Source organism: Loxodonta africana, chromosome 3, assembly GCF_030014295.1.
Source record: "Loxodonta africana isolate mLoxAfr1 chromosome 3, mLoxAfr1.hap2, whole genome shotgun sequence".
NCBI lineage: Eukaryota > Metazoa > Chordata > Mammalia > Proboscidea > Elephantidae > Loxodonta > Loxodonta africana.
In genome coordinates this window covers 73,870,964-73,897,566 of record NC_087344.1, presented here as the reverse complement: position 1 = coordinate 73,897,566, position 26,603 = coordinate 73,870,964, and the positions used below count along the sequence as shown (strand labels likewise).

Here is a 26,603-nt window from a genome sequence, read left to right as displayed (position 1 = left end):
TTCTGGTTCCAGTTTGTGCTCCCTACATAATACTTGTTTCTCTAAAAGGGTAACAGGGCAGCCATTGAAAGATTTTAACCAGAAGAATGACATCGGATTCCATTTTGAAAGATCACCCTGGCCTCACTGTGGACAATGGATTGAAGGAAGCTAAGAGTGGAAGTAAGGAGGCTATTGAAAAATGTAGTCAAAAATAGGGAGGGCCTGGATGAAATGGGGAGGTAGCAGAGGCGATAGACATGTGAGTGGATTTGGGAGCTCTTCCAGGGTCCACAGGGCTTGGTTTTTGGATCAGATTAGGGGGTAAAGGGAAGGATGATACCCCGGTTTCCAATTTTGGCAACAGGAAGGAGAGTGAAAATCATTCACTAAGGTGAGGAACACTGGAGCAGACTTAAGTTTGGTTTGGGACGTAGTCACCTTGTGGTATCTCTAAACCCCAGTTGTCAACTGACGGGTAGAGCTGCGGCTAGGAGAACGACCAGAAGAAGCCCGGACCCCTGGACCCTTCCAAGCTGGGTTTGCGAGCGCCAAAGGGCCAGAGCACCCCAGGGCCAGAGCACCCAGGGCCAGAGCACCCGGCGCCGCGACGCGCGGCTCCGGAAGCCGCGCGCGCAGGCGCAGTGCAGCGGCGGGCGCCCCCTCGCGGGCCGGCCGCGGCGCGCAGGGACCGCCCCCAGCCTCCCGCCGCCGCCGCCGCCGCCGCCGCCGCCGCCGCCCGCCTCTGCCCAACATGGCGATGCACAACAAGGCGGCGCCGCCGCAGATCCCGGACACCCGGCGGGAGCTGGCCGAGCTGGTGAAGCGGAAGCAGGAGCTGGCGGTGAGGGACTAGGGCCGGGAGCGCCCAGGTTGAGGCTTCGCGCCTGCCCCCGCCTCCGGGTCCCAGGCCAGCCGCGCCAGGCCGTTACTCCGGGGACGCAGCGCGGCGGGACGAGTCCCGGGACCTGGGACCCAGCTGCGCATTCCGCGGCCTGCGGCGGCTCCATTTCCCGGTTGCGCGGGTCCGGAGCTGGGCGCCGGGGCCGGGCCTCGGGGCCCGGGGGCGGGGCGCGGAAGCCGGGGAGGGGGAGGGGGAAGAGGAAGGAGGGGGGCGTGGAAGAAGGAAGCGGCCGGGGCTGGGGGAGGGTGCGTGGGACTCGAGAAAAGGCGCGTGTCGGTGAGCTCTGGGGGTGAACGCGGTGTGTCCGTGGCCCTTGGAGGGGCGAGGGGGGCGGGCGTCCCCTTGATGTTTGAGGAGCGGGGGGCGGGCTTGCCGGTGGGCTGTTGAGTGGTTGGTTCGGGCTTGTCTGTGGGCTTTGAGGGGGATAGGGTACGAGGCACATGTGGGAAGGACTCCCAGTCTGGCCTTAGGACGATGATAGGGGGTGTGACCTTTTGGGGACTAGGAGTAGATCCGTTGGATGGGATTTTTGATGGGCAAGGGTTTGGTTTGTTTGGGAACGTTTGGAAGGTGACAGATGAGGGGAGACTCAGGCTAGGGAATTGGGAGTTGTGATATTCATCCAGGGTCCCCTGAGCCTTGGTGGATAAGACACTCCTCCCCGCGTTTTGGATTGGGCATGGGGGAGGCTCATCTCACCTGCAGCTGCCCTTCCAGGTTTCCATAGCAACCGGCAGCCTAGTCCTGGCAGCGTAGTGGGCTGGCGGCCTTTCAGAGCCTGCGGGGAGGGGAGGCGTTGGCGCTAGAAGGCTCTTCAGCCATCCTTCTCTTTGGTGATACCTTTTGTGCCTGAGAGAGGAGACTGCCCATGTTCTACTTCAGCGGGGGTTTTTCACACCTGGGGTTCCATGAACCCTTTAATGTATATGCAGAATTAAGCATGTATATGCATTTTTCTGGGGACAGAGTCTGTATATTCCATTCTCTTCTCAGTGTGGTCCATTACCCCAAAAGGTCAAGACTGCCTTAGACCGTAACAATCTGCCCCTGCCATTATCCTCTTTCTCTCCACAAGGGTGTTTTACTGTAGTTGAGCTTAGGTTTATAAGTCTCATATCAAAATTTCAGTTTGGTCAGACTTAAAGCGTGCTTTTAAAAGGCATTATCCATTTCCCTGTTTTTCATCTACCAGGAAACACTGGCAAACTTGGAAAGACAGATCTATGCTTTTGAAGGAAGCTACCTGGAAGACACTCAGATGTATGGCAATATTATTCGTGGCTGGGATCGGTATCTGACCAACCAGAAGTGAGTGTCAGCAGCTGTAGTGTTCTGTAATGTGCCCTAGTAATATTTGTTTTTAGGACTATATGTTTCTTGGTAGTAGCTTTGTGGGCAGGAGATCAGGACTTGAACTCTGGCTCAGCCTCACTGCCTCACTGAGTAACCTTGGACAGATTCTACATCTGTAAAACAGAGAAAGCCAACCTATGGCGCAGGGTTGTGTGCAGTGTAAATGAAATACAACATGGGGAATAGTGTTTTCCACGTTTTAATCAGTCATGAGTTCCACCTTCACAGCTTTTGCCATACCTGGGTGCACACTGTACCACTATTTATGTAATAATATTATTATTTAAAAATTTCCCAACTTTTCGAAAATTTTCAAATCTATAGAAAAGTTGACAGAATAGTACATAAGCACTGGATACCCTCCACCTACATTCTAGCATGTTGCAACATTGGCTTTTTCTCTCTTTGTAACATATATAAACACATACCAGTACCAAAACACCAAACCCATTGAGCTGATTCTGACTCATAGTGACCCTGTAGGGCAGAGTAGAACTGCCCCATAGGGTTTCTAAGGAGTGGCTAGTAGATTAGAACTGCTGACCTTTTGGTTAGCAGTCGAGCTCTTAACCACTGTGCCACCAGGGCTTGAAATACATATCTATACATAATTTAAAACAACTTTTTTTATTTTGAAATAATTGGAGATTCACAGGAAGTTTCAAGATGGTAGAGAATGGTCTGGTGTACCTTCACCCAGTTTCCCCCAGCAGTTACATCTTATGCAGCTACATTATAATATCAAGACCAGAAACTGACATTGATATAATGTGTGTGTATAGTTCTGTAGATTCGTGTAACCACCAGCACAATCAAGATACAGAACTATTCCATCACCACAGAGATCTCCCTCATACTCCCTCTTTATCATCATACCCACTCCCTCCCCCGTACACTGTTTATTTCCTAAACCATTTGAAAGTTCAGTGCAGATGTCATGGTATTTTGCCCATAAGTATGTCAGCATGTACTGCCTAAGACTAAGACTGTTTCTCCTACCTGGCTGCAATTACCTCACCTAGAAAATTAACATTATGTTAATAGTGTCATACACCGTCTTTATTTAAATTTCCAATCATCCCCCGAATGCATTGTTACTTTGTTTAGATCCTGAATCCAGTCAGTGTTTAGTCATTCCATTTGGTCATTGTGTCTATTTAGTCTGTTTTAATTTAGGAGAGTCTCTAACCCTTGGTTTTTGTTTGATGACATTGTCTTGTAGAATGCCCCACCTTCAGGATTTTTGTTACTGTGATCTCATGAGAAACTCATAAACATTCTTGGCAAAAATGCTGCATATAGGTGATGTTGTGTACCTCTTGTTTAAAAAAAAAAAAAAAAAAAGGCAAACCCCTTGCAGTAGAGTCGATTCCGACTCATAGTGATCCTATAGGACGGAGTAGAGCTGCCCCGTAGGGTTTCCAGGGAGCAGCTGCTGGATTTGAACTGCTGACCTCTTTGGTTAGCAGCCGAGCTTTTAACCACTGAGCCACCAGGGCTCCTCTGGTGTTTGGTAAAAGAAAAGAAAACAAAACAAAAACCCAAACCTGATGCTGTCGAGTCGATTCTGACTCATAGCAACCCTATGGGACAGAGCAAAACTGTCCCCATAGGGTTCCCAAGGAGAGGCTGGTGGATTTGAATAGCTGACCTTTTGGTTAGCAGCCGAGCTTCTAACCAAGGAGCCACATACTGTCAAATTGTATCACTGGGGGTGCTGCTAAGTGTGGTCCTTTGATGTCTCTGTTGTAAAAGTTGATGTTGGCCCCTCTGTAGCTAACAGATTTTAGGTTATACTTTTAGACAGTGTGAATGAATATACTCCTCTCTCAGAATTTTTATTCAGTGGTTTATTTTACTTTTCTTACTCGTGTTCTGAAAGAAGAGCCTTCTACTTTTGTCTTCCCCTACCTTTCATTCATTCTCTTTCTCCCCCCCTCTCTGCCTGCCGTATCAGTGTTTTTTAGAAAACCTTTGTTTGAAATACATACAGAGATGTGCACAAATCATAAGCTGGGTGACTTCACAGAGTGAATGCAGCCGTCAGTATCCTTTTTAATGTTTAGTTTATCCCAAACATGGCCAGAGGGAGCCTTTTCAGGTTGGTTCCTTTGTCCCTTTGACATAACTCTATTAGTCTTTGAGCACTTTCTTGCTTTCTGGCCCAAAAAGATGTCTCAGGCTCACCTTGTCCTTTCTCTGCCCCAGACCTGTATAAGCCATTTCTCTAAGGAACCCTAGTTTTTCCTTTAAATTTAAAAAATGAAGGTTATTTGCAGAAATAGTGTCATGTCAGTAGTTCTAGCCATTTTTAATAATAAGCATTCAAATAAATACGTATTAAAAGTGTTTGTGAACCAACCAAATGATCTCATGTCCTGCGGCGGTGCACATACCACACTGTGGAAAATGCTGCTTTGTAGGCATTCAGCATAAAGAATGTTTTGGGCAAGCCAAGTGGTAAATCCTCATTAATTCCCGTTTGTTACAATGTAGCCTCTCTTTGGGTTATTTCTTACCTAAACACGAAGGGATGCTCTGCTCGCCACACAAAATCATTTATTTCTCTCATATCCAGCCGCTGGATGCCGGAGTCTGGTGGATCCTTTAATGACCAAAAGTCGAAACTCACCAAACTTCTTTATCTGTGGTAGTTATCATTTTTAAACTGAGGTCATATTCTGCTTCAATAGATGTCAGCGTTTCTGAGTGAAATCATAGAATTTTAGAGCTGGGAGGGACTGTGAGGTTAATTGCACAGACTTTGGAGTCAGGCTGCCTTGTGTTTCTTCCCAGTTTTACCACTTTAACTGGCTGTGAACTTGGTAGGTTACTTAACTTGCTATGCCTTTTTCCTTATTTGTAAAATGGGAATAATACCACCTACATTCTTAGATTTTTGTAAGAAATATGAAGCAATATATATAGATTGCATAACGCAAATTCCAACACACAGTACGAAATTGTGGTGACCGATCTTATCTCCTAACCTAACCTGTTCCAGATAAGGAAACTTGAGGCCCGAGAGGTTGAATGGTATTGTATGGAGACACAGCTAGGTACTCGTGAGTTTCGGAATAGCACCCAAGCTGTGAACCAGAACCAAGTCAATGGCACCTAACAACAACAACCCAAGTCTCCTAATTCCTAGTTCCCTATTTCATCTAAATTATACTACACAGCTTCCTCTAGGGACCATGTTGTTATTGGGTGCCCTTGAGTCGATTTTTAACTCACAGTGACCTCATGTGACAGAGTAGAACGTCCCCATAGAGTTTTCTAGGCTGTAATCTTTATGGGAACATATCACCAGGTCTTCGTCCCACGGAGGTGCTGGGTGGGTTCAAACTCCCACCCTTTCGGTTAGCAGCTGAGTGCTTAACTGTTGTGCCACCAGGGCTCCTTCTGGAGACCTTAGAGTTGTCCGATTGTCATTCAGATTTTGTCATGTTTGGGGATGACTTGAGAACAAACACTGTAGTAGAAATACAATGTTTATTTTAGCCTCAGCTCCTCAAGTTTAACTTAGAACTAGTGATTTTTTTTTAGTGATTCCTAGAGTAAAGCTTGATTTGGGGTTGCAAGATCCTCCTTTGCTTATGTAAATAAACTCCATCCTAGTAATGTTTCATTCCATTCAGAATGGAGCCATTAAAGAGTTCAGAATATAGACTTGAGCTGTTGGAGACAATGATTAGCGACAATGCAAGGCGGAATGGGAAGAGTTAACCTCAGTTAACATTTCTGAACCCTTCTAGTTCTTCTAGTGTTTCCTCCCCTCTTATTTTTCTTCCTGATACTTGCTTTCTGTTCCCTTCTTAAGTGATTTGCTTTCTTGCCAACCCCTTCACCTGTTTCATTCATTCATATCAGTGTGTTTAGGTTATTACTTCTGAGCCACACCTCACTGTAACTTTGTTTCTTTATTTCCTTGCTTGGGGAGATACAGCTGTCTCTGTCCTGATTGTAGGTATAGATCTCTTTGCCTCTACAGCCCACTCCCCTCCCTTGTATGTTTGTCTGTCTGTCTTTTCCTTCTCTTCTCCCTCTTTGTCTGTCTGAATCCTCCGCCTTCTAATTCTAGGTGTATCTCTTGGTTGTCTCATCTCTCCCCTGAGGGCATGTAAGTGTGTGTAGGTCTCCACTCTTCTAGGTATCTGCCTGTCTGTATGTTGTGTCTCACCCAGTTGGCAGGCTATCTGTACTTGTGTGTGTGTGTGTGTGTGTGTGTGTGTGTGTGTGTATCCTCTTTATAAATCTCTTCCCTGTTTGTTTTAAATGTTGTATGTTTCTTTTCCAGTTTGTTTTCTGTTAATCTTCATCTGTATTCTTTGTCTTTTTAAATCTCTTTTTCTTTTCCCTGCTCTTCCCTCTCCTTTATTTCCTGCCCCCCCCTTTTTCCCTTCTGTTAAATGATGTATATTTTTTGTAATTATTTATTAAATAAAATTTCATATTCCCTGTTTTTAATTTTGAAAACAGATGAACTGAATGTTTTATATTACTCTAAGAAACAAATCTACGTGAAGATAATTCTTCTGTGTGAGTGGCCCTTAATTGCTTTATGGAACATAGTAGGAAAAAAAGTTCCTTAAACCTGTCCTGGGGCACCCCCAGCTTGAACCGTAGACACAGCTTGGTGCTTACAGTGACTTTATTCTGTGTGTTTTAGAAACTCCAATAGCAAAAATGATCGAAGGAACCGGAAGTTTAAGGAAGCTGAGCGGCTCTTCAGTAAATCCTCGGTTACTTCAGCAGCTGTAAGTGACGTTGGGGGTAGATCCTTTTGTGGCCCATTGTTGAGGAAGACCTTAGTTCAGTTTCTGTGAGTTTTCTCCTTCCCTTCCTCCCTTATTCTGAGTGACCACCTGAGGCCTGTGGTAATTTTTCTGGTAACCGTGGCTTTTTCTTTTAGGCAGTAAGCGCATTGGCGGGAGTTCAGGACCAGCTCATTGAAAAGAGTAAGTTTATTTTTTTGCTTTTTTCATCGTTTTTAAGCTACTGCCAAAGCAGAGCTGCTGTCGTGAGTCGATTCTGACTCTTAGTGACCCTATAGGATGGAGTAGAACTGCCCTGTAGGGTTTCCAAGGCTGTAAATCTTTACAGAAGCGGACTGCCCCATCTTTTTCTGCAGTAGGCTACCGCTGTCCCTGTATTTAACTCCTGTCTGACTGTGTATCTGAGAACTAGGTCTCTTATACCCTCGCCTCTTCTTTGTAGAGGTTAGGAGCCATTTCGAGTGTGTCTAATCATGTCTGCCTTTTCAGAAAGAAACTACCATGCTCTACCTTTTATGTCACACGAAGGTTGACTTTAGTTGTTCGGAGACACAAAGATATGTCTTTACCCCTGATAAACCCGTTACCGTTGAGTTGATTCTGACTCATAGCGACCCTGTGTGTTTCAGAGTAGAACTGCTCCATAGGGTTTTCTTGGCTGTAAACCTTGTGGGAGCAGACCACCAGGCTTTTCTTTCATGGTGCTGCTGGGTGGGTTCAAATTGTCAACTTTTAGGTTAATAGTCTAGCACAAACTGTGCCACCCAGGAACCGCACCCCTCAGAAGGCTTATGAATTTTTAGGGAATACCCTCCCTGCCCTCAAACTTCTTTAAACATTTTTTTGGAACAATCTTTTATTTATAAAACTTCAAACTTAATAAAGGCCAGTGAACTAATTTTAAAAATGAGTCTTAGACAGTTCTGATCCTGTAAACCAAGTATTCTTAGTCGTCCCTAACTATAGAGTGGAGATTAGATAGTATTTACTTTGAAGACAAATGGTGTCATTCTCTGTCTGTAAGCCGTACAGTCTATTCTTTTCTGACTTCTGGCAGCAGGATAGAGAGCTGCATGTTGATCTTTCTGCGTCAGACTCTGTGTGGCTGTGTTGGATGCTGTCTGTCTGCACTGGATCGCTTTGAGATACAGCGTGCTGTTTGTATCCTTCCTTCAGATGGGACATCTTGTTGTGGAATCCAGTTCTTTTGACTGCATCTGAGCAGTGCTTTGAGGCAAAGGATTTTGGTAATTTGGAAATTAAAACCATTCAGTGACTTCAATTATCATCTCCATGTCCAGATCTCTAGCTCTCTCCCTAACCTCTTTCTTGAGCTTTAGTCGTGCATTTTGTTCTAGAAATATCCACGCAGGTATTTAAATTCAAACATTTTGTTTAAAGCCAAGCCGTTCTTTTCTTTCAAAATTTGTCTGCCCAGTTTTTCTATTACAGTACTTCTGCTCCTCCGTGTTTAAAACTTTGTAGGCATGTTTGACTCCCTTCTCCCCAACCTAATAAGTCATACCAAGTTGATTTTATTTTTCTTTCATTGTAACTCCCAGCTAAACCTTACTTCTTTTCACTTGCATTGCCACACCTAGAATGTAGACCTTTGTCATCTTCTTTGTTGAGTAATGAGACTGGTTAAGGGGCATCCCGGACCTTACTCCTTTCACGTGAGATGGACTGGCTTTCTGTTCAGGCAGGTATCCTTGACTGACTCCTCAGTTTTCGTGAGGGCCTGTGATCCTACCCCCGCTCAGCTCATACTTTAGCATATCACTCTGTAGGGAACGACCCACACAGAATAGATGCACCTGGGGACTTGCAGGGAAAAGATCTTAAAGTCACTGCCTTCAGAAGCCTGATGGAGACAAATACTTACGTATTAAAGATTTTCTGGAGCACATGCAGGCCATCCATTCCTCCAAAACTTTCTTCCTGGATTGAGCTACACCCCTGGAATGCGTCATCTTGCTCTTCTTTGGTCTGCCTCATAAAGTTGATTTTGCTGAATTATACTTTGGTCCTGTAAAGTGTGGGACTGTATTTACTGTAAGAAGAAGTTGCATTTGTTATTTGTTATCATTGCTAACTATCCTCTTCTTTAAGTATAGCTGTTTTCTCTGAACAACTGGGTGACATTGACTGAAAATCTTGTAATTGACTTTTTGTATAGCTGCTAAAATGCTTAAAGCCAAAGTTATGGTTCCCTCATAGCAAGTGAATAGGAATTTATAGCAAGCATTTGGAAATGAATCTTAGTATGGTACCCCACATACTATTCTGTTTCCCTTTGCTTGCTTTTCTCATTTAAAATTTATTTCACTGGGTTTAATTATATAAAGCTTAGTAAGCTTCCTTGAATTCTTTTTGGAATAAAGCAAGAGTTTACATAAATACTGGAGTTCATGAATTCAGATGGTCAGAGCCCTTCTAAAGTGTTCTCCTGCACTCTGCGTTACCACCTCTACCACCACCACCTTTATATGGTGGGTACTCGTTTTTAAGATTTTATTTTTGTCTTGATTTTCTGCAGTTCATTACGATATGTCTAAGTATGAATTTCTCTTTATTTATTTGGCTTGGGGTTTATTGGACTCCTGAAACTGTGGCTTGGTATTTTTCTTCAGTTCTGGAAAATTTCTCAGCTCTTATCTCTTTATTTTTTACAGATTAAATTGTGTCCACCGAAAGATATGTTGAAGTTCTAACCCTCCCTCCAACAGCAATGTGACCTTGTTTGGGGAGATAGGGTTTTTCTTTCCCGATTTTAATCAGTTAATGCAGCATAATGGGGTACAGGGGAGTCTAATCCTGATCCCTCCTGAGTTGCGTTTTATAAGAGAGAAGGGCATACATGAAAACAGAGTCACACACAGGTGGAAGACACATCTGGATCCCCCTGTAAGCTGAGGGATGCCAGAAAATGCCGTGGGGCTCCGGAAACTGAAAGAGACAAAGAAGGACCATCCCCTAGAGCCAGCAGAGGGAGTGTAACCCTGCAGACACCTTGAATTTCAGACTCCTAGCCTCTTACTGTGAGACAATACATTTCTGTTCTTCAAAGCCACCTGCGTTGTAGTAGTTTATTTTGGCAGTCCTGGGAAACCAAGATGCCATGCAACACTCGAGTGAGCAGCTCTGCTGCTCTACTGGTTCAGGATTTGTTTGATAATCCTAGGGACCTGGTCACTACCTTTTTATTAGGAATAAGTCCAAACTATCTTTTCCAGTTGTCATATCTACCGAGACCAGTCTCCTCTTTGTCAGGTCCCATCTGTTCTGGTGATATCTGAAACCCAGACTCAGCAGGGGACAGGGAGCCATTACCTACTAACAGAGTGTGTTGTGTTGACTTTTTCCTGCTTGTTGCTATTATCTGCTCATGGGCTGGATGGGGCATCCTCCTATCTCTGGTTCAACCACCTGATAACAACTGCTTGTCAGAACCATAGCCAGTGGCATCATTCTGGATTATACATTCTGCTGTATATTAGACGACACGTTTTTTTTCATTATAGTGTTCCCACCCACCCACACACCTGCTGCTCTTCCAGTGAGCTTCTCAGACCCACCCCATCTTACCAAGCTAAACTGACAATTCTGACCATATCATGAAAAAGCACAATTGGTCTTATTGGGATTGAACTTGGCTTATGTGGAAACCATGGTGGTGTAGTGGCTAAGTGCTACGGCTGCTAACCAAAAGATTGGCAGTTCAGATCCACCAGGCACTCGCTGGAAACTCTGTGAGGCAGTTCTACTCTGTCCTGTAGGGTTGCCATGAGTTGGAATTGACTCGATGGCAATGGGTATGGTTTTTTTTTTTTAATGTGGAAAATACATTTAGCACAGTTTGAGTCAAAATTAGGAAGGGGCACTGACCACTATTAAGTAGCATTCTACTTGCACTCTTCTTCATTGGATAAGATGAGATGTGGAGAATTTTTTAAAATTGAAAAGTAAATTTTCAATGTAAAGCATTGTTATAGTTCATTTTTAATGAGATGTTTGTATTCATTTTATAAAATGTTTCTCTCTTGTCCCTTTCTGCCTCTCTTATCACTTGTGTTTTTTTTTTTTTTTAATTGTACTTTAGATGAAGGCTTACAGAACAAACTATCTGCTTATTAAACAATTAGTATGCATATTGTTTTGTGACATTAGTTACCAATCCCACGATACGTCAACACTCTCCCTTCTCAACCTTGGGTTCCCTATTACCAGCTTTCCTGTCCCCTTCTGCCTCATTGTCCTTGTCGCTGGGCTGGTGTGCGCCTTTAGTCTTGTTTTATTTTATGGGCCTTTCCAGTCTTTGGCTGAAGGGTGAACCTCAGGAGTGACTTCATTACTGAGCTAAAAGGGTGTCCAGGGACCATACTCTCAGGGTTTCTCCAATCTCTGTCAGGCCAGCGAGTCTGGTCTTTTTTTGTGAGTCAGAATTTTGTTCTACATTTTTCTCTAGCTCGGTCCCGGACCCTCTATTGTAATCACTGTCAGAGCATTTGGTGGTGGTAGCCGGGTACTGTCTAGTTTTCCTGAACTCAGTCTGGTGGAAGCTTTGGTAGTTGTGGTCCGTTAGTCCTTGGACTAATCTTTCCCTTGTATCTTTGATTTTCTTCATTCTCTCTTGCTCCTGATGAGGTGAGACCAGTGAAGTATCTTAGATGGCTGCTGTCAAGCTTTGAAGACCCCATATGCTATTCACCAAAATAGAATGTGGAACATTTTCTTTATAAACTGTGTTATGCCAGTTGCCAGCTCTTGTCTCTTTAGATACTGCATTTGCCCCCTGCGCTCTCTATTCTCTCCTTCTGATACTCTAGTTAAGTGTATATTAAACCTCACTGTATCCTTTATTTCTTTTACCAACCCTTCCATATCTTTTTCTTCTCTTTGTGCTGCATTTTGAATTATTTTTTTTCTCTATACCAGTTCACTAATCTTTGCACCTGCGCCTGATCTACTATTGAATCTTCTCTTGATTGAAAAAAAGAAAATTGTTTGATTTTTAGTTTGCAGAGGTTCTATTCTTTTTAAATCTGCTATGTTTCCTTTAAAACTGTTTATTTTACTGGACTTCTCTGAAGTTTTCATCAAGCCAAATCTCTCTTCGGTATTTACCTCATTCCAGTAAGTAAATAAATGACAGCATGAAGCATCGTTCTCAGATCTTCTCTTTCTCTTGTAAACTTTTGTATTAGTCACAAATTATACCTTGACACTATTTAATATCCATTCCTTTTTTTTAATAAGCAGAAAGTCTCATTTATAGATTTGTTAAATATAGTCAAAATCTTGACATTCTTTGCTGTAAAAATGAGTTGCTTACTTTCATGTATGAGAAACAAACTTAAGCATCTTCACACGGTGGCAACATTACACGACTTACTAATTGATTTGCTGTTGCATTTGGAATTGTTGTAATTTGCTCCTTCTGCAGTCATTCCTCTCTGGCTTCTATGAGCCAAAGAAGAAAACCATTCTCACTTTGCAGCCTCACTTGTATTTTAATAGTGTTTTATCTAGTCTCCCTGTCTTCAGCTGCTCTTATAAACCACTTCTAGCCTAATAACCCTAAAACATAGGTTTACACAGAGGTCTCAATAAATATTCATTGTTTGATGTCACTCCTCTGTTCAGAAATTCTTAGTGGCTTCCCCTTTTTATGTCCTGCTAATAACTTCTACTGCAGTCTTTACTGTTTGTTTATAATTTGATGTGCATGCCCTTACGTCTCAAGTATGTTGAGATTTGAACACTTACTGTGTTCCAGACACTGAACAAACACTCATTAAAGCTACTTCTTGAGGGTAGATACAGATTGTAACCTCCGTAAAAGTAGGAACCATTGCTGTAGCCGCAGTGTCTAGCCCAGTGTCTGGTCCATAAGAAATACACATACATACTTGACACGTGAGAGAAAGAATTCCTGTCTTACAGATGAGGAAACAGGCTCAGAAAGGTTAAGCAACAAACTTGTTCTTTTAACCATCACCTCGTACTGTCTCTGTAGATGAAGTCCCTTAGGCTGACGCTTTTGACTCTTCTTACCCTGTCTTTCCATTTCACCTCTCATTTCCTGAGATCTCTGTTTAAGAGATAGTGTTCGATTCCTTTTGTCCCAAGTACACCTTGTGTTTTCTCACCTCTGCGTCTTTGCTTGTGCTGTTTTCTTGTGCTTCGTTTCTCATTTTTCAAAGTCCAGTTTAAATTCCACCCCCTCAAGGAAGCTTTTCCTGAATAATCCACTCTTCTTTGACTTCTGTGGTCCTTAACGTCCATGTAAGTCCTTTGGGACTTCTTGGTGCCTGCGATGTTACCTCTTCAGGTCCGCAGGAGGATTCTTTATTCATAGGGCTTTGATTTGATTTACAATGCTTTGCGTGTACACTTGTGTGTGACTCAAAGTCTTCCTTCTAGAATATGACCAGCTTGTCCATTTACACAGCACTGTCATAGCAGCTGGTCCAGAATGAGTGGACAGTTGGTTTTGCCCATCCGTGTTTTTAGTTGTTGTTGTTAGTTGTGGCCGAGTCGATTCTGACTCTTGGGACCCCATGCGTTACAGAGTAGAACTGCTCCATAGGGTTTTTTTGTCTGTAATTTTAATAGAAGCAGATCACCAGGCCTTTTCTTCCGTGTTACTGCTGGGTGGGTTCACACCACCAATCTTTAGATTAGCAGTGAAGCTCAAACTGTTTGCACCCTGCAGGGACCTGCCTCTCACCTTGTTGTTAGCCTCCCCAACTCGGTGAATCCTGTGTCCCTTCCGTCATCCTGTTTGTGATTCAAAGCTTCTGTGGCCTTATGCCCCCTTCAGCCTATTCCTTCTCCAGCCAGGGCCTCCACCATTTGCATTTTTTAGATGATTTTTTTTTTTTTTTTTACCTAAATCAGTTGCTTTCACTGGGATTGGGCATGGGAAAGGAAGACTGTCCTAATCATACTTCTCCATCTTAGACTCATCTTTTTGTATTTAATTAGATTTTTTTTTTTTTTTTTAACTGGAAAAGTAATACATTCTCATTGTCATAAGTCAGGGAATTCAGAAATAGTATGAAAAGGTTGATTATCTCTTGCCCTACTTTAGTCCTAACTTTCTGAGGGGGCCAGTGTAATAGCTTGATATTGTCCTAACACGTCTTTCTCAGTGCTTATGCATATACGTACAACTCACAGAGGGTTGGAGATTTCTTTGTCTGGAAATTGGATCTGACTGTGCACATGGCTCGGTATGTTTTTTACTTCTTGTATTACAGATATCCTTGTCAGTTCAGTGCATACAGAGAGAGACAGCTTAGGGTGGTGATTAAAAGCATGGATTTTGAAGCCAAACCATCTGGATTCAAATCCCAACTCTGTCACTCATTAGCTGTGTGACGTTGTGCAAGTCTGTGCCTCTCTTGACTCCGTTCCCTCCTCTATAAACCGGACGTTATAATTGCAGAGTTGTGGTGAGGATTATATGTATTAATATTTACAAAGTACCTGGAACGGCACATGGCTTACGGTGGCACTGTATGTGTTAGCTACTGTCATCATCTTACATTCTTTTTAAAAGCTGAAAAATATTTCACAGTCTGGTTGTGTCCTCCTCTGTCGGTGCCTATTCACGTTGTCTCTATTTTTTCCCCACTGTAAACAGGGGTACAGTAAACTTCTTTGCACACGTATGCCTTTTCATAATGGAGTTTTTCTTTCTGAATGATGGTGTCCCAGAAGTGGCATTACGGTGTCGAAGGGTGATTTTCATAGGTATAGTTTTGTTTGTTAGCCTAATTACTTTCCAAATAGATTATTGCCATTCACATTCCGAAAAACATTGCTTGGGAAGGCTTGTTATGGATATCATTGTGAATAAGCAAAAAATACATTTTTTAAAACCCTTTAACAGAATAAAATAATACACTTCTAGGTACCCATCAGAGTCCCTGGGTGATACAAATGGTTAATGCTGTTTGCTGCTAACTGAGAGGTTGGAGGTTTGAGTCTACCTGGAGGTCCTTGGAAGAAAGGCCTGGTGATCTACTTCTTCAGAAAAATTACCATTGAAAACCTCATGGAGCACAGTTTTACTCTGACACACATGGGGTTGCTATGAGTTAGAATTGATTTGGCGAGTAGCTGTATGTACCTATCACCCTACCCCAGAAACCATCAACTCATGGCCAGTTCTGCCCTATTCACACTCCATCCACTCTCCCCCTTAATCTCTGTATTATTTTAAAGCAAGTCCCAGACATCATACCATTTTTTCTGTATATATATTTCAGTATGTGTCTCTAAATGATTGCTTTTTTTTTTAAACCATTTTTATTTGGAAACCATTTCAGACTTACAGAAAAGCTGCAAGAGTAGTACAGTTACCTCCCATATAACTTTCACCTGTTGTTGTTTGATGCCCTCGAGTTGGTTCTGACTCATAGCGAACCTGTGTATAACAACAAAAATGCTGCCCGGTCCTGTGCCAGCCTCACCATCGTTGTTATGCTTAAACCGATTGCTGCAGCCACTGCGTCGATCCATCTCTTTGAGGGCCTTCCTCTTTTTCACTGACCCTTTACTTTACCAAGCATGACGTCCTTCTCCAGGGACTGATTTCTCCTGATAACATGTCCAAAGTATGTGAGATGTAGTCTCATCATCCTTGCTCCTAAGGAGCATTCTTTCTGTACTTCTTCCAAGACAAATTTGCTCGTTCTTCTGGCGGTCCATGGTATATTCAGTATTCTTCGCCAACACCATAGTTCAAAGATATCAATCCTTCTTCAGTCTTCCTTATTCATTGTCCAGCTTCCGCATGCATGTGAGGTAATTGAAAATATCATGGCCTGTGTCAGGTGTACCTTAGTCTTCAAGGTGACATCTTTGCTTTTCAACACATTAAAGAGGTCTTTCGCAGCAAATTTGTCCAATGCAACGCGTCATTTGATTTCTTGACCTCTGCTTCCATGGGTATTGTTTGTGGATCTAAGTAAAATGAAATCCTTGACAACTTCCATCTTTTTTCCATTTATCATGATGTTGCATATTGGCCCAGTTGTTTTCTTTATGTTGAGGTGTTATCTGTACTGAAGGCTGTGGTCTTTGATTTTCATCAGTAAGTGCTTCAAGTCCTCTTCACTTTCAGCAGGCAAGGTTGTGTCATCTGCATAACGCAGGTTGTTAGTGAGTCTTCCTCCAATCCTGATGCGCTGTTTTTCCTCATATAGTCCAGCTTTTTGGATTATTTGCTCAGCATACAGATTGAATAAGTATGATGAAAGGTTACAACCCTAATGCACACTTTTCCTGACTTTAAACCACGCAGTATCCTCTTGTTCTGTTTGAACGACTGCTTCTCGGTCTATGTACAGGTTCCTCATGAGCACAATTAAGTGTTCTGGAATTCCAGTTCTTCGCAATGTTATCCATAATTTGTTATGATCCACGTAGTCGAATGCCTTTGCATAGTGAATAAAACACAGGTAAACATCTTTCTGGTATTCTTTGCTTTCAGCCAGGATCCATCTGACATCAGCCATGATATCCCTCGTTGCATTACCTTTCCTGAACCTGTCTTGAATTTCTGGCAGTTGCCTGTCAGTATATTGCTGCAACCGCTTTTGAATGCTCTTCAGCAAAATTTTACTTGTGCGTGATATTCATAGTGTTGTTTAATAATTGCCATATTTGGTGGGATCACTTTCTTTGGAATAGGCACAAATAGGGATCTTTTCTAGTCAGTTGGCCAGGTAAGCTATCTTCCAAATTTCCTGGCATAGATGAGTCAGCACTTGCAGCTCTGTATCCATTTATTGAAACATCTCAGTTGGTATTCCAGCAGTTCTTGGAGGCTTGTTTTATGCCAGTGCCTTCTGTGCAGCTTGGACCTCTTCCTTTAGTACCATCAGATCCTGATCATATGCTACCTCCTGAAATGGTTGAATGTCGACCAGTTCTTTTTGGTATAGTAACTCTGTGTATTCCTTCCATCTTCTTTTGATGCTTCCTGCGTTGTTTAGTTTTTTTCCCAGTAGAATCCTTCGATATTGAAACTTGAGGCTTGAGTTTTTTATTTAGTTCTTTCAGCTTGAGAAATGCAGAGCGTGTATTTCCCTTTTGGTTTTCTGACTCCAAGTCTTTGCACATTTCATTATTAATACTTTACTTTGTCTTTTCAAGACACCCTTTGAAATCTTCATTCAGCCCTTTTACTTCATCATTTCTTCCATTTGTTTTAGTTATTTGACATTCATGGGAAACCCTGGTGGCATAGTGGTTAAGTGCTACGGCTGCTAACCAAGAGGTCAGCAGTTTGAATCTGCCAGGCGCTCCTTGGAAACTCTATGGGGCAGTTCTACTCTGTCCTCTAGGGTCACTATGAGTCGGAATCGACTTGACGGCGGCGAGATTTGACATTCCAGACAAGTATCAGAATTTCTTCTGACATCCATTTTGGTCTTTTCTTTCTTTCTTTTTAATGACCTCTCGCTTCTTTCATGTATGATGTCCTTCCACAACTTCTCTGGTCTTCGATCATTAGTGTTCATTGCGTCAAATCTATTCTTGAGATGGTCTCTAAATTCATGTGGGATATACTCAAGGTCATACTTGGGTCTCGTGGACTTGTTCTAATTTTATTCAGCTTCAACTCGAACTTGCATTTAAGCAGTTGATAGTCTCTTCCACATTTGGCCCCTGGCCTTCTTCTGACTGATGATATTGAGCTTTTCCATCGTCTCTTTCCACATAGGTAGTTAATTTGATTCCTTTGTATTCCATTTGGCGAGGTCTAGGTGTATAGTCGCTGTTTATGTTGTTGAAAAGAAGTATTTGTAATGAATAAGTTGTTGGTCTTGCAAAATTCTGTCATGTGATCTCTGGCATCATTTTCTATCACCAAGGCTGTGTTTTCCAACTATTGATCGTTCTTCTTAGTTTCTGACTTTTGCATTCCAATCACCAGTAATTATTGATGCATCCTGATTGCATCTTTGATCAATTTCAGAGTGCAGAAAACCTTTACCTAGAGCCCCCAGTTCCTAATATGATGCATTAGCTTTCTAACTCGCCCTCTACAACATAAACCCCACAAAAAATCAAACCTGTTGCTGTTGAGTCGATTCTAGCTCACAGCGACTCCACGTGTTACAGAATAGAACTGCTCCATAGGGTTTTCTTGGGTGTAGTCTTTATGGAAGGAGATTGCCAGGCCTTTCTTTGGTGGTGCTGCTGGGTGGGTTCAAACCACGAACCTTTCTGTTAGTAGTTCAGTGCAAGTGTTTGTGCCACCCAAGGACCTTTTCTCTGTATACCCTTCTTATTATTTTATTTTTTGCAGATTACTTAGGGTAGGTTGCAGACAACTTTTTTTTTTTTTTAATTGTGTATTAGATGAAAGTTTACAAAGCAAATTAGGTTCCCATTCAATAGTTTGTACATACAGTGTTCCCCTACAGTGTGCCAGCACTCCCCCGATTTCCATCCTAGGTCCCCATTTCCTTGCGTGTGAATTGCTACCCCTTCTTGCTTTCTCATCTTTGCCCTTGTGTAAATGTTGCCCTTTCGATCTGGTATCATTTCTTGTTCTAAGGAGCTCATTCCTCTCAGGCGTTATTATTTATTTTACGGGCCCGTCTGTGGTTTGGCTGAAGGATGGTCTTTGGGAATGGCTTCAGTGCCAGTTAGAGTCTTTTTTTTTTCTCTTGCAGCTGATTCTTTTTTATTGTTGTTAAACGTATATATTAAAAAAAACAACTCATTGTTATTGAGTCCATTCCAACTCATAATGACCCTGTAGGACAGAGTAAAACTGCCCCATAGGGTTTCCAAGGAGCGGCTGGTGGATTCAAACTGATGACCTTTTGGTTGGGAGCTGAACACTTAACCACTGTATCACCAGGGCTCTAATAGCCATCCCAGTGGATGTAAAGTGGTATTGTGGTTTTGATCTGCATTTCTCTAATGAAGGAGACCTGGTAGCCTAATGGTTAAGTGCTTGGCCTCTAACTGAAAGGTTGGGGTTTGAACCCACCGGTAGCTCTGTGGGAGAAAAGACCTGGCAATCTGCTCCCATAAAGATTTCAGCCAAGGAAACCCTGTGGCGCAGCTCTCCGCCATTCTATAGGGTTGCTGTGAGTCAGGATCGACTCGAAGGCACCTGGCAACAGTGACTAATAATGTTGACCATCTTTTTCTGTGCTTATTGGCCGTTTGTATATCTTCTTTGGAGAAATGTCTGTTCAAATCCTTAGCCTATTTTTAAAAAAGTTTTTTTTTTTTTGTCTTTTTATTATTGAGTTGTAAGAGTTCTTTATATATTTTGGGTACAAGTCCCTTATAAGATACATGATTTGCAGATATTTTTTCCCATTCCATGAGTTGTCTTTTGACTTTGTGATATCATTTGGAACACAAAAATGTTATATTTTGATAGAGTCCAATTTATCTGTTTTTTATTTTGTCACTTTTGCTTTTGTTGTATCTAAGAAACGCAATTGGTTCTAAGAGTTTTATAGTTTTAACACTTACATTTAGGTCTGTGATCCATTGTGAGTTAATTTTTATGTATGGTGTGAGGTGGGGCTCCAACTTCATTTTTTTTGCATGTGGCTTTCCAGTTGTCCCAACACAATTTGTTGAAAAGACTGTTCTTTTCTCCATTGAATTGTCTTGACACCCTTGACCCTAAGTGTAACTGCTTATTTCTGGATCTTGTACTTTCATTTTCTGGAATAGGTTCTATTCCATTAATCTGTGTTTATCCTTAGGCTAGTACCACACAGTCTTGATTATTGTAGCTTCGTGGTAACTTTTGGAAAGCTTTTGCTGATTTTCATATGAGATGAGTTTTCTTGAACTTTAAAAAGGCAGGATTGGTTAGTATACTTTTTCTAGCTTCATAGCCTTAGAGCTCCCTCTTCTGTTGCATTTTTGAAGTGCACGTACAAAAAAATTTCATGACCCTTGAGATCTGAGTCTTTCTATCTTCTTTTTTTTGGAAGCCTTTCTTTTATTTCTCTGACCCATGTGCTGCTCGGTTTGGGCTTTCTTCCCAGCAGTTTATAATATTAAGACATAAAAAGAAGAAATCTGGTCCCATTACCCACATAACTCTTACAGACAATTTTTAGAAGCAGATAATGTACAAATTTAGGAACTTTCAGTGGTTCAGTAAAGTGAATATCTTCCCCCATCTTTATCTTTGAATAGTTTCAAGAATTTCTTTTCAGGGAAAAAAAATTATACATTTACCGAAATAAATGTAATTATATCCTTAAAAATAATATATTTATACAAGTTGTTTTTGACCTTGCTTTAATTTATTTAATATAACTAAGTGACCTTTTAAAATTGAGACTATGTGCCAGCTGATGAGTACGGTTACTTCTTTTTAAAAACATTTTTAAGACTTCTCAGAGTAATTAAGGGAATAGAGTTCTTCTCCCTGTTGGGCCTCTTTCTTGATAGAAAGACGGGCTTCTTATATGGTTTGGGGAAGGAATCAGGGCCAGCCGTAGGCAGTATTCCCACCTCTCACCTCCTGGAAATCTGTCTGATGTTTTCAGTAATGCTTTTAATGTGATCATTAATCCCACTAGTGTATTCTGTGTTTAAATAACCTTTATGCAGTGAGGTTATCCTAGTTGTATGTTTCCATCTCCCAACTGCACTTAGATCTGTTGCCTCTGGTTACCCTGTTTCAGATGATACTTTTTTTTAGATTTTATTGTGCTTTAGGTGAAAGTTCACAGTGCAAATTAGTTTCTCATTCAAAAATTTATACATAAATTGTTTTGTGACATTGATTGCACTCCCCACAATATGTCAGCACTCTCCCCCTTTCCCTTTCGACCCCAGGGTCTTTGTGTCCATTTGTCCAGTTTTCCTGTCTCTTCCTGCCTTCTTGTCTTTGCTTTTGGGCAGATGTTGCCCATTTGGTCTTGTATACTTGATTGAACTAAGAAGCACATTCCTCACGTGTGTTATTGTTTGTTTTATAGGCCTGTCTAATCTTTGGCTGAAATGTGGACTTCAGGAGTGGCTTTAGTTCTGAGTTAACAGGGTGTCCAGGGGCCATAGTCTTGGGGGGGTCCTCCAGTCTCTGTCAGACCCGTAAGTCTGGTCTTTTTTGTGAATTTGAATTTTGTTCTACGTTTTTCTCCCACTCTGTCCAGGGCCCTCTATTGTGATCCCTGTCAGAGTAGTCAGTGGTGGTAGCGGGCACCATATAGTTCTTCAGGGCTCAGGCTGGTAGAGGCTGTGGTTCATGTGATCCCTAAGTCATTTGGACTAATATTCTCCTACAGTCTTTGGTTTTGTTCATTCTTCTTTGGTCCAGGCAGGATGGGACCAGTGGATGTATCTTAGGTGGCTGCTTTTAAGCTCTTAAGACCCTAGATGCTACTCACCAAAGTAGGATGTAGAACATTTTCTTTATGAACTATGTTATGCTAATGACCCGGGTATCGGCCCTCAGCCCCAGTACCTTGGCACCTCAAGGTGTTTGGATGTGTCTAATAAGCTTCTATGACTTTGCCTTGGTCAAGTTGTGCTGACTTCCCCTATATTGTGTGTTGTCTTCCCTTTCACCAAAGTTAACATTTGTCAGCTGTCTAGTTAGTGATTTTTTCTTCTCACCCCGCCATAACCATCAAAGATTGTTTTTTTATGTGTGTGCAAACCTTTTCTTGAGTTTTTATAATAGTGATCTTATATAATATTTTTCTTTTTGTGATTAACTTATTTTACTCCTCATAATGTCCTCCAGACTCATCCATGTTGTGAGATGTTTCGAGGATTCATCATTGTCTGTCATTGCGTAGTATTGCATTGGGTGTATGTACCATAATTTTTTATCCATTCATCTGTTGATGGACACTTAGGTTGTTTCCGTCTTTTTTGCTATTGTGAATAATGCTGCAGTGAACATGTGTGCATGTGTCTATTCGTGTAATGGCTCTTATTTCTCTAGGACATATTCCTGGGAGCGGATTGCTGGATCATGTGGTATTTCTATTTCTGGCTTTTTAAGGAGGCGCCGTATTGTTTTCCATAGTGGTTGTACCGCTTTACATTCTCGTTGGAACTCTTATAAGAGTTGGAGTTCCAATGGACATAAGAGCTCCAATCCCCCCTCAACTTCTCCAGCATTTGTTATTTTCTTTTATTAGTGCCATTAATGTCAGAGTGCAATGGTATCTCATTATAGTTTTGATTTGCATTTCTGTAATGGTTGATGATTGCGAGCATTTCCTCATGTGTCTGTTAGGTGCCTGAATGTCGTCTTTGGTGAAGTGTCTGTTCAGATCCTTTGCCCGTTTTTTAATTGGATTATTTGTCTTTTTATTGTTGAGGTGTTGAAGTATTTTATAGATTTTAGAGATTAGGCCCTTGTTGGATATGTCATAGCCAAACTTTTTTTCCCAGTCCTTAGGTCCTCTTTTTACTCTTCTGGTGTGAAGACTTTTTTTTTTTTTTTTTAATTTGTTTATTGTGCTTTAGGTGAAAGCTTACAAATCAAGTCAGTCTCTTATACAAAAAGTTATACACACCTTGCTATGCATTCCCAGCTGCTCTCCTTCTAATGAGACAGCACATCCCCCCTCTCCACCCTGTTTTGCCTGTGTCCATTCAGCCAGCTCCTGTCCCCCTCTTCCTTCTCGTCTCACCATCACACAGGAGTTGCCCACATAGACTCAAGTATCCACTTCAGCCAAGAAGCTCACTCATCAACCAGTATCATTGTCTATCTTACAGTCCAGTCCAATCCATGTCTGTAGTGTTGGCTTCAGGAATGGTACCAGTCTTGGGCTAATGAAGGGTCCAGGGGCCATGACTGTCAGGGTCCCTGCAGTCTCAGGCAGACCATTAAACCTGGTCTTTTTATGAGAATTTGAGATCTGCATTCCACTGCTCTCCTGCTCCATCAGGGATTCTCTGTTGGGTTCCCATCAGGGCAGTGATCGGTAGTAGCCAGGGACCATCTAGTTCTTCCAGTCTCAGGCTGATGGAATCTCTGGTTTATGTGGCTCTTTCTGTCTGTTGGGCTCATCTTTACCGTATGTCTTTGGTGTTCTTCATTCTCGTTTGCTCCAGGTAGGTTGAAACCAATTTTTGTATCTTAGATGGCTGCTTGCTAGTGTTTAAGACCCCAGACACCTCTCACCCAAGTGGGATGTAGAATGTTTTCTTAATACATTTTGTTATACCACCTGACCTAGATGTCCCCTAAAACCATGGTCCCCAGACACCCGTCTCTGCTACTCTGGCCTTCGGAGTGTTTAGTTGTATTCAGGAAACTTCTTTGCTTTTGGTTTAGTCCACTTATGCTGACTTCCCCTGTGTTGTATGTTGCCCTTCACCTAAAGTAATCTTTTGTCTACTATCTAGTTCGTGACTATTCCTCTCCTTCCCTCCCCACCCTCATGACCATCAAAGAAGGTTTGTTCCATGTTTAAACTTTATCTACAGTTCTTATAATAGTGTTCTCATATGATATTTGTCCTTTTGCACCTGAAAATTTCACCCAGCATAATGTCTTCCAGATTCCTCCATGTTATGAAATTTTCGCAGATTCATTGTTGTTCTTGATCATTGTGTAGTATTCCATTGTGTGAATATACCGTAACTTATTTATCTGTTCATCCATTGATGGGCACCTTGGTTGCTTCCATCTTTTGCTATTGTAAACAGTGCTGTAGTCACTATGGGTGTGCATATATTTGTTTGTGTGAAGGCTTTTATTTCTTTAGGGTATATTCCAAGGAGTGGAATTGCTGGGTCGTATGGTAGTTCTATTTCTAGCTTTTTAAGGAAGTGCCAAATCGATTCCCAAAGTGGTTGTACCATTTTACATTCCCACCAGCAGTGTATGAGTGTTCCAGTCTCTCCACAACCTCTTCAACATTTATTATTTTTTGTTTTTTGGATTAATGCGAGCCTTGCCGGAGTGAGATGGAATCTCATTATAGTTTTGATTTGCATTTCTCTAATGGCTAATGATTGTGAGCATTTCCTCATGTATCTGTTATCATGTACCTGGATGTCTTCTTTGGTAAAATGCCTGTTCATATCCTTTTCCCATTTTTTAGCTGGGTTATTTGTCTTTTTGTTGTTGAGTTTTTGCAGTATCATACAGATTTTACAGATCAGACGCTGATCAGAAATGTCATAGCTAAAAACTTATTCCCAGCCTGTAGGTAGTGTTTTTACTCTTTTGGTGAAGTCTCTGGATGAGCATAGGTGTTTGATTTTTAGGAGCTCCCAGTTATCTACTTTTTCTTCTGTGTTGTTAGTAATGTTTTGTATACTCTTTATGCCATGTATTAGGGCTCCTAACGTTATCCCTATTTTTTCTTCCGTGATCTTTATTGTTTTAGATTTTATATTTAGGCCTTTGATCTGTTTTGAGTTAGTTTTTGTGCACGGTGTGAGGTATGGGTCTTGTTTTGTTTTTTTGCAGGTGGATATCCAGTTATGCCAGCACCATTTGTTAAACAGACAGTCTTTTCCCCATTTAACTGACATTGGGCCTTTGTCAAATATCAGCTGCTTATCTCTGGATAGATTTATGTCTGGATTGGTGTGAAATCTTTTGATGAGTATAAGTATTAAGTTTTAGGAGCTCCCAGTTATCTAGTTTATCTTCTGGTGTTTGTGCATTGTTAATTATGGTTTGTAGCATTGCCCCTAATATATGGCATAAAGAAGCAATACAAACCATAACTAACAGTGCACAAACACCAAAAGATAAGATGGATAACTGGGAGCTCCTAAAACTTAAACACTTACGCTCATCAAAACACTTCTGTAGATTGCTTTGGGCAGAATTAGGGCCCCTAGTGTTGTCCCATTTTGCTGAAGATCATTCAAAAGCGGCTACAGCCTATATCTACAGGGAACTGCCAGAAAATCAGGCTGGATTCAGAAGAGGACATGGAACCAGGGATATTATTGCTGATGTCAGATGGATCTTGGCTAAAAGCAGAGAATACCAGAAAGATGCTTACCTGTGTTTTATTGACTATGCAAAGGCATTCGACTGTGTGGATCATAACAAATTATGGATAACGTTGCAAAGAATGGGAATTCCAGAACACTTAATTGTGCTCATGGGGAACCTGTACATAGATCAAGAGGCAGTCGTTCAGACAGAACAAGGGGACACTGAGTGGGTTAAAGTCAGGAAAGGTATGTGTCAGCGTTGTATCCTTTCACCATACTTATTCAGTTTGTATGCTGAGCACATAATCTGAGAAGCTGGACTATATGAAGAAGAACAGGGCATCAGGATTGGCGGGAGACTCCTTAACAACCTGTAATATGCAGAGAACACAACCTTGCTTTCTGAAAGTGAAGAGGACTTGAAACACTTACTGATGAAGATCAAAGACCACAGCCTTCATTATGGATTACCCCTCAACATAAAGAAAACAAAAATCCTCACAGCTGGACCAATAAGCAACATCATGATAAACAGGGAAGAGATCGAAGTTGTCAAGGATTTCGTTTTACTTGGATCTACAATCAACACCCTTGGAAGCAGCAGTCAAGAAATCAAAAGGTGCATCGTATTGGGCAAATCTGCTGCAAAGAACCTCTTTAAAGTGTTAAGAAGCAAAAATGTCACCTGGAAGACTAAGGTGTGCCTGACCCAAGCTGTGATATTTTCAATCGCATCGTGTGCTTGCGGAAGCTGGACAGTGAATAAGGAAGACAGAAGAATTGACACCTTTGAATTGTGGTATTGGCGAAGAATATCAAATATACCATGGACTGCCGAAAGAACAAATCTGTCTTGGAAGAAGTGCAACCAGAATGCTCCTTAGAAGCAAGGATGGTTGTGACTGTGTCTTACATACTTTGGACATGTTGTCAGGAGGGATCCGTCCCTGGAGAAGGTCATCATGCTTGGTAAAGTACAGGGTTAATGAAGAAGAGGAAGACCCTTAACTAGATGGATTGACACAGTGGCTGCAACAATGGGCTCAAGCGTAATGACGATTGTGGGCATGGCACGGGACCAGGCAGTGTTTCGTTCTGTTATACGTAGGGTCGCTATAAGTTGGAACCGACTTGACGGCACCTAACGACAGTGACAACGACAACAGCGTTGTCCCTATTTTTTCTTCCATGATCTTTATCATTTTAGATTTTCTATTTAGATCTTTGATCCATTGGGAGTTAGTTTTTGTGTGTTGTGTAAGGTATGGTCCTGTTTCATTTTGTCACAGATGGACATCCAGCTTTGTCAGCATCGTTTGTTAAAAAGACTGTCTTTTCCCATTTAATGGACCTTGGTCCTTTGTCAGAGATTACCTACTCATAGGTGGATTATTTATGCCTGCGTTTTTGATTCTGTCCCATTGGTCTGCATGTCTGTCGTGGTACCGGTACCAAGCTGTTTTAACTACCATGGCTGTATAGTAGATTGTGAGATCAGGTAGTGTGAGGCCTCCTACTTTGTTTTTCTTCTTCAGTAATGCTTTGCTTATCCAGGTCCTCTTCTCTTTTCTTAGAAAGTTGATTAGTTTTCCCATCTTGTTAAAGAATACTGTTGGTATTTGGATCAGGATTGCATGATATGTGTAGATTGCTTT

The 26,603-nt window shown here is 41.8% G+C and overlaps 1 protein-coding gene across 2 annotated transcripts in view; it reads left to right on the top strand.

Annotated features, from left to right (window-relative positions):
- The first annotated feature begins 696 nt into the window (after window positions 1–696).
- Window positions 697–26,603, top strand: part of MEAF6 (MYST/Esa1 associated factor 6) — a 33,188-nt gene continuing 7,281 nt past the window's right edge. For both annotated transcript variants that reach the window (XR_010321369.1, XM_064281740.1), the window contains exons 1-4: window positions 697–823; window positions 2,076–2,191; window positions 6,909–6,996; window positions 7,152–7,197. Coding sequence is in view for 1 of the 2 variants with exons in the window: in XM_064281740.1 (XP_064137810.1) it covers window positions 734–823; window positions 2,076–2,191; window positions 6,909–6,996; window positions 7,152–7,197 (340 nt within the window). In the remaining variant the exon portion in view is untranslated. The remainder of the gene's footprint in view (window positions 824–2,075; window positions 2,192–6,908; window positions 6,997–7,151; window positions 7,198–26,603) is intronic.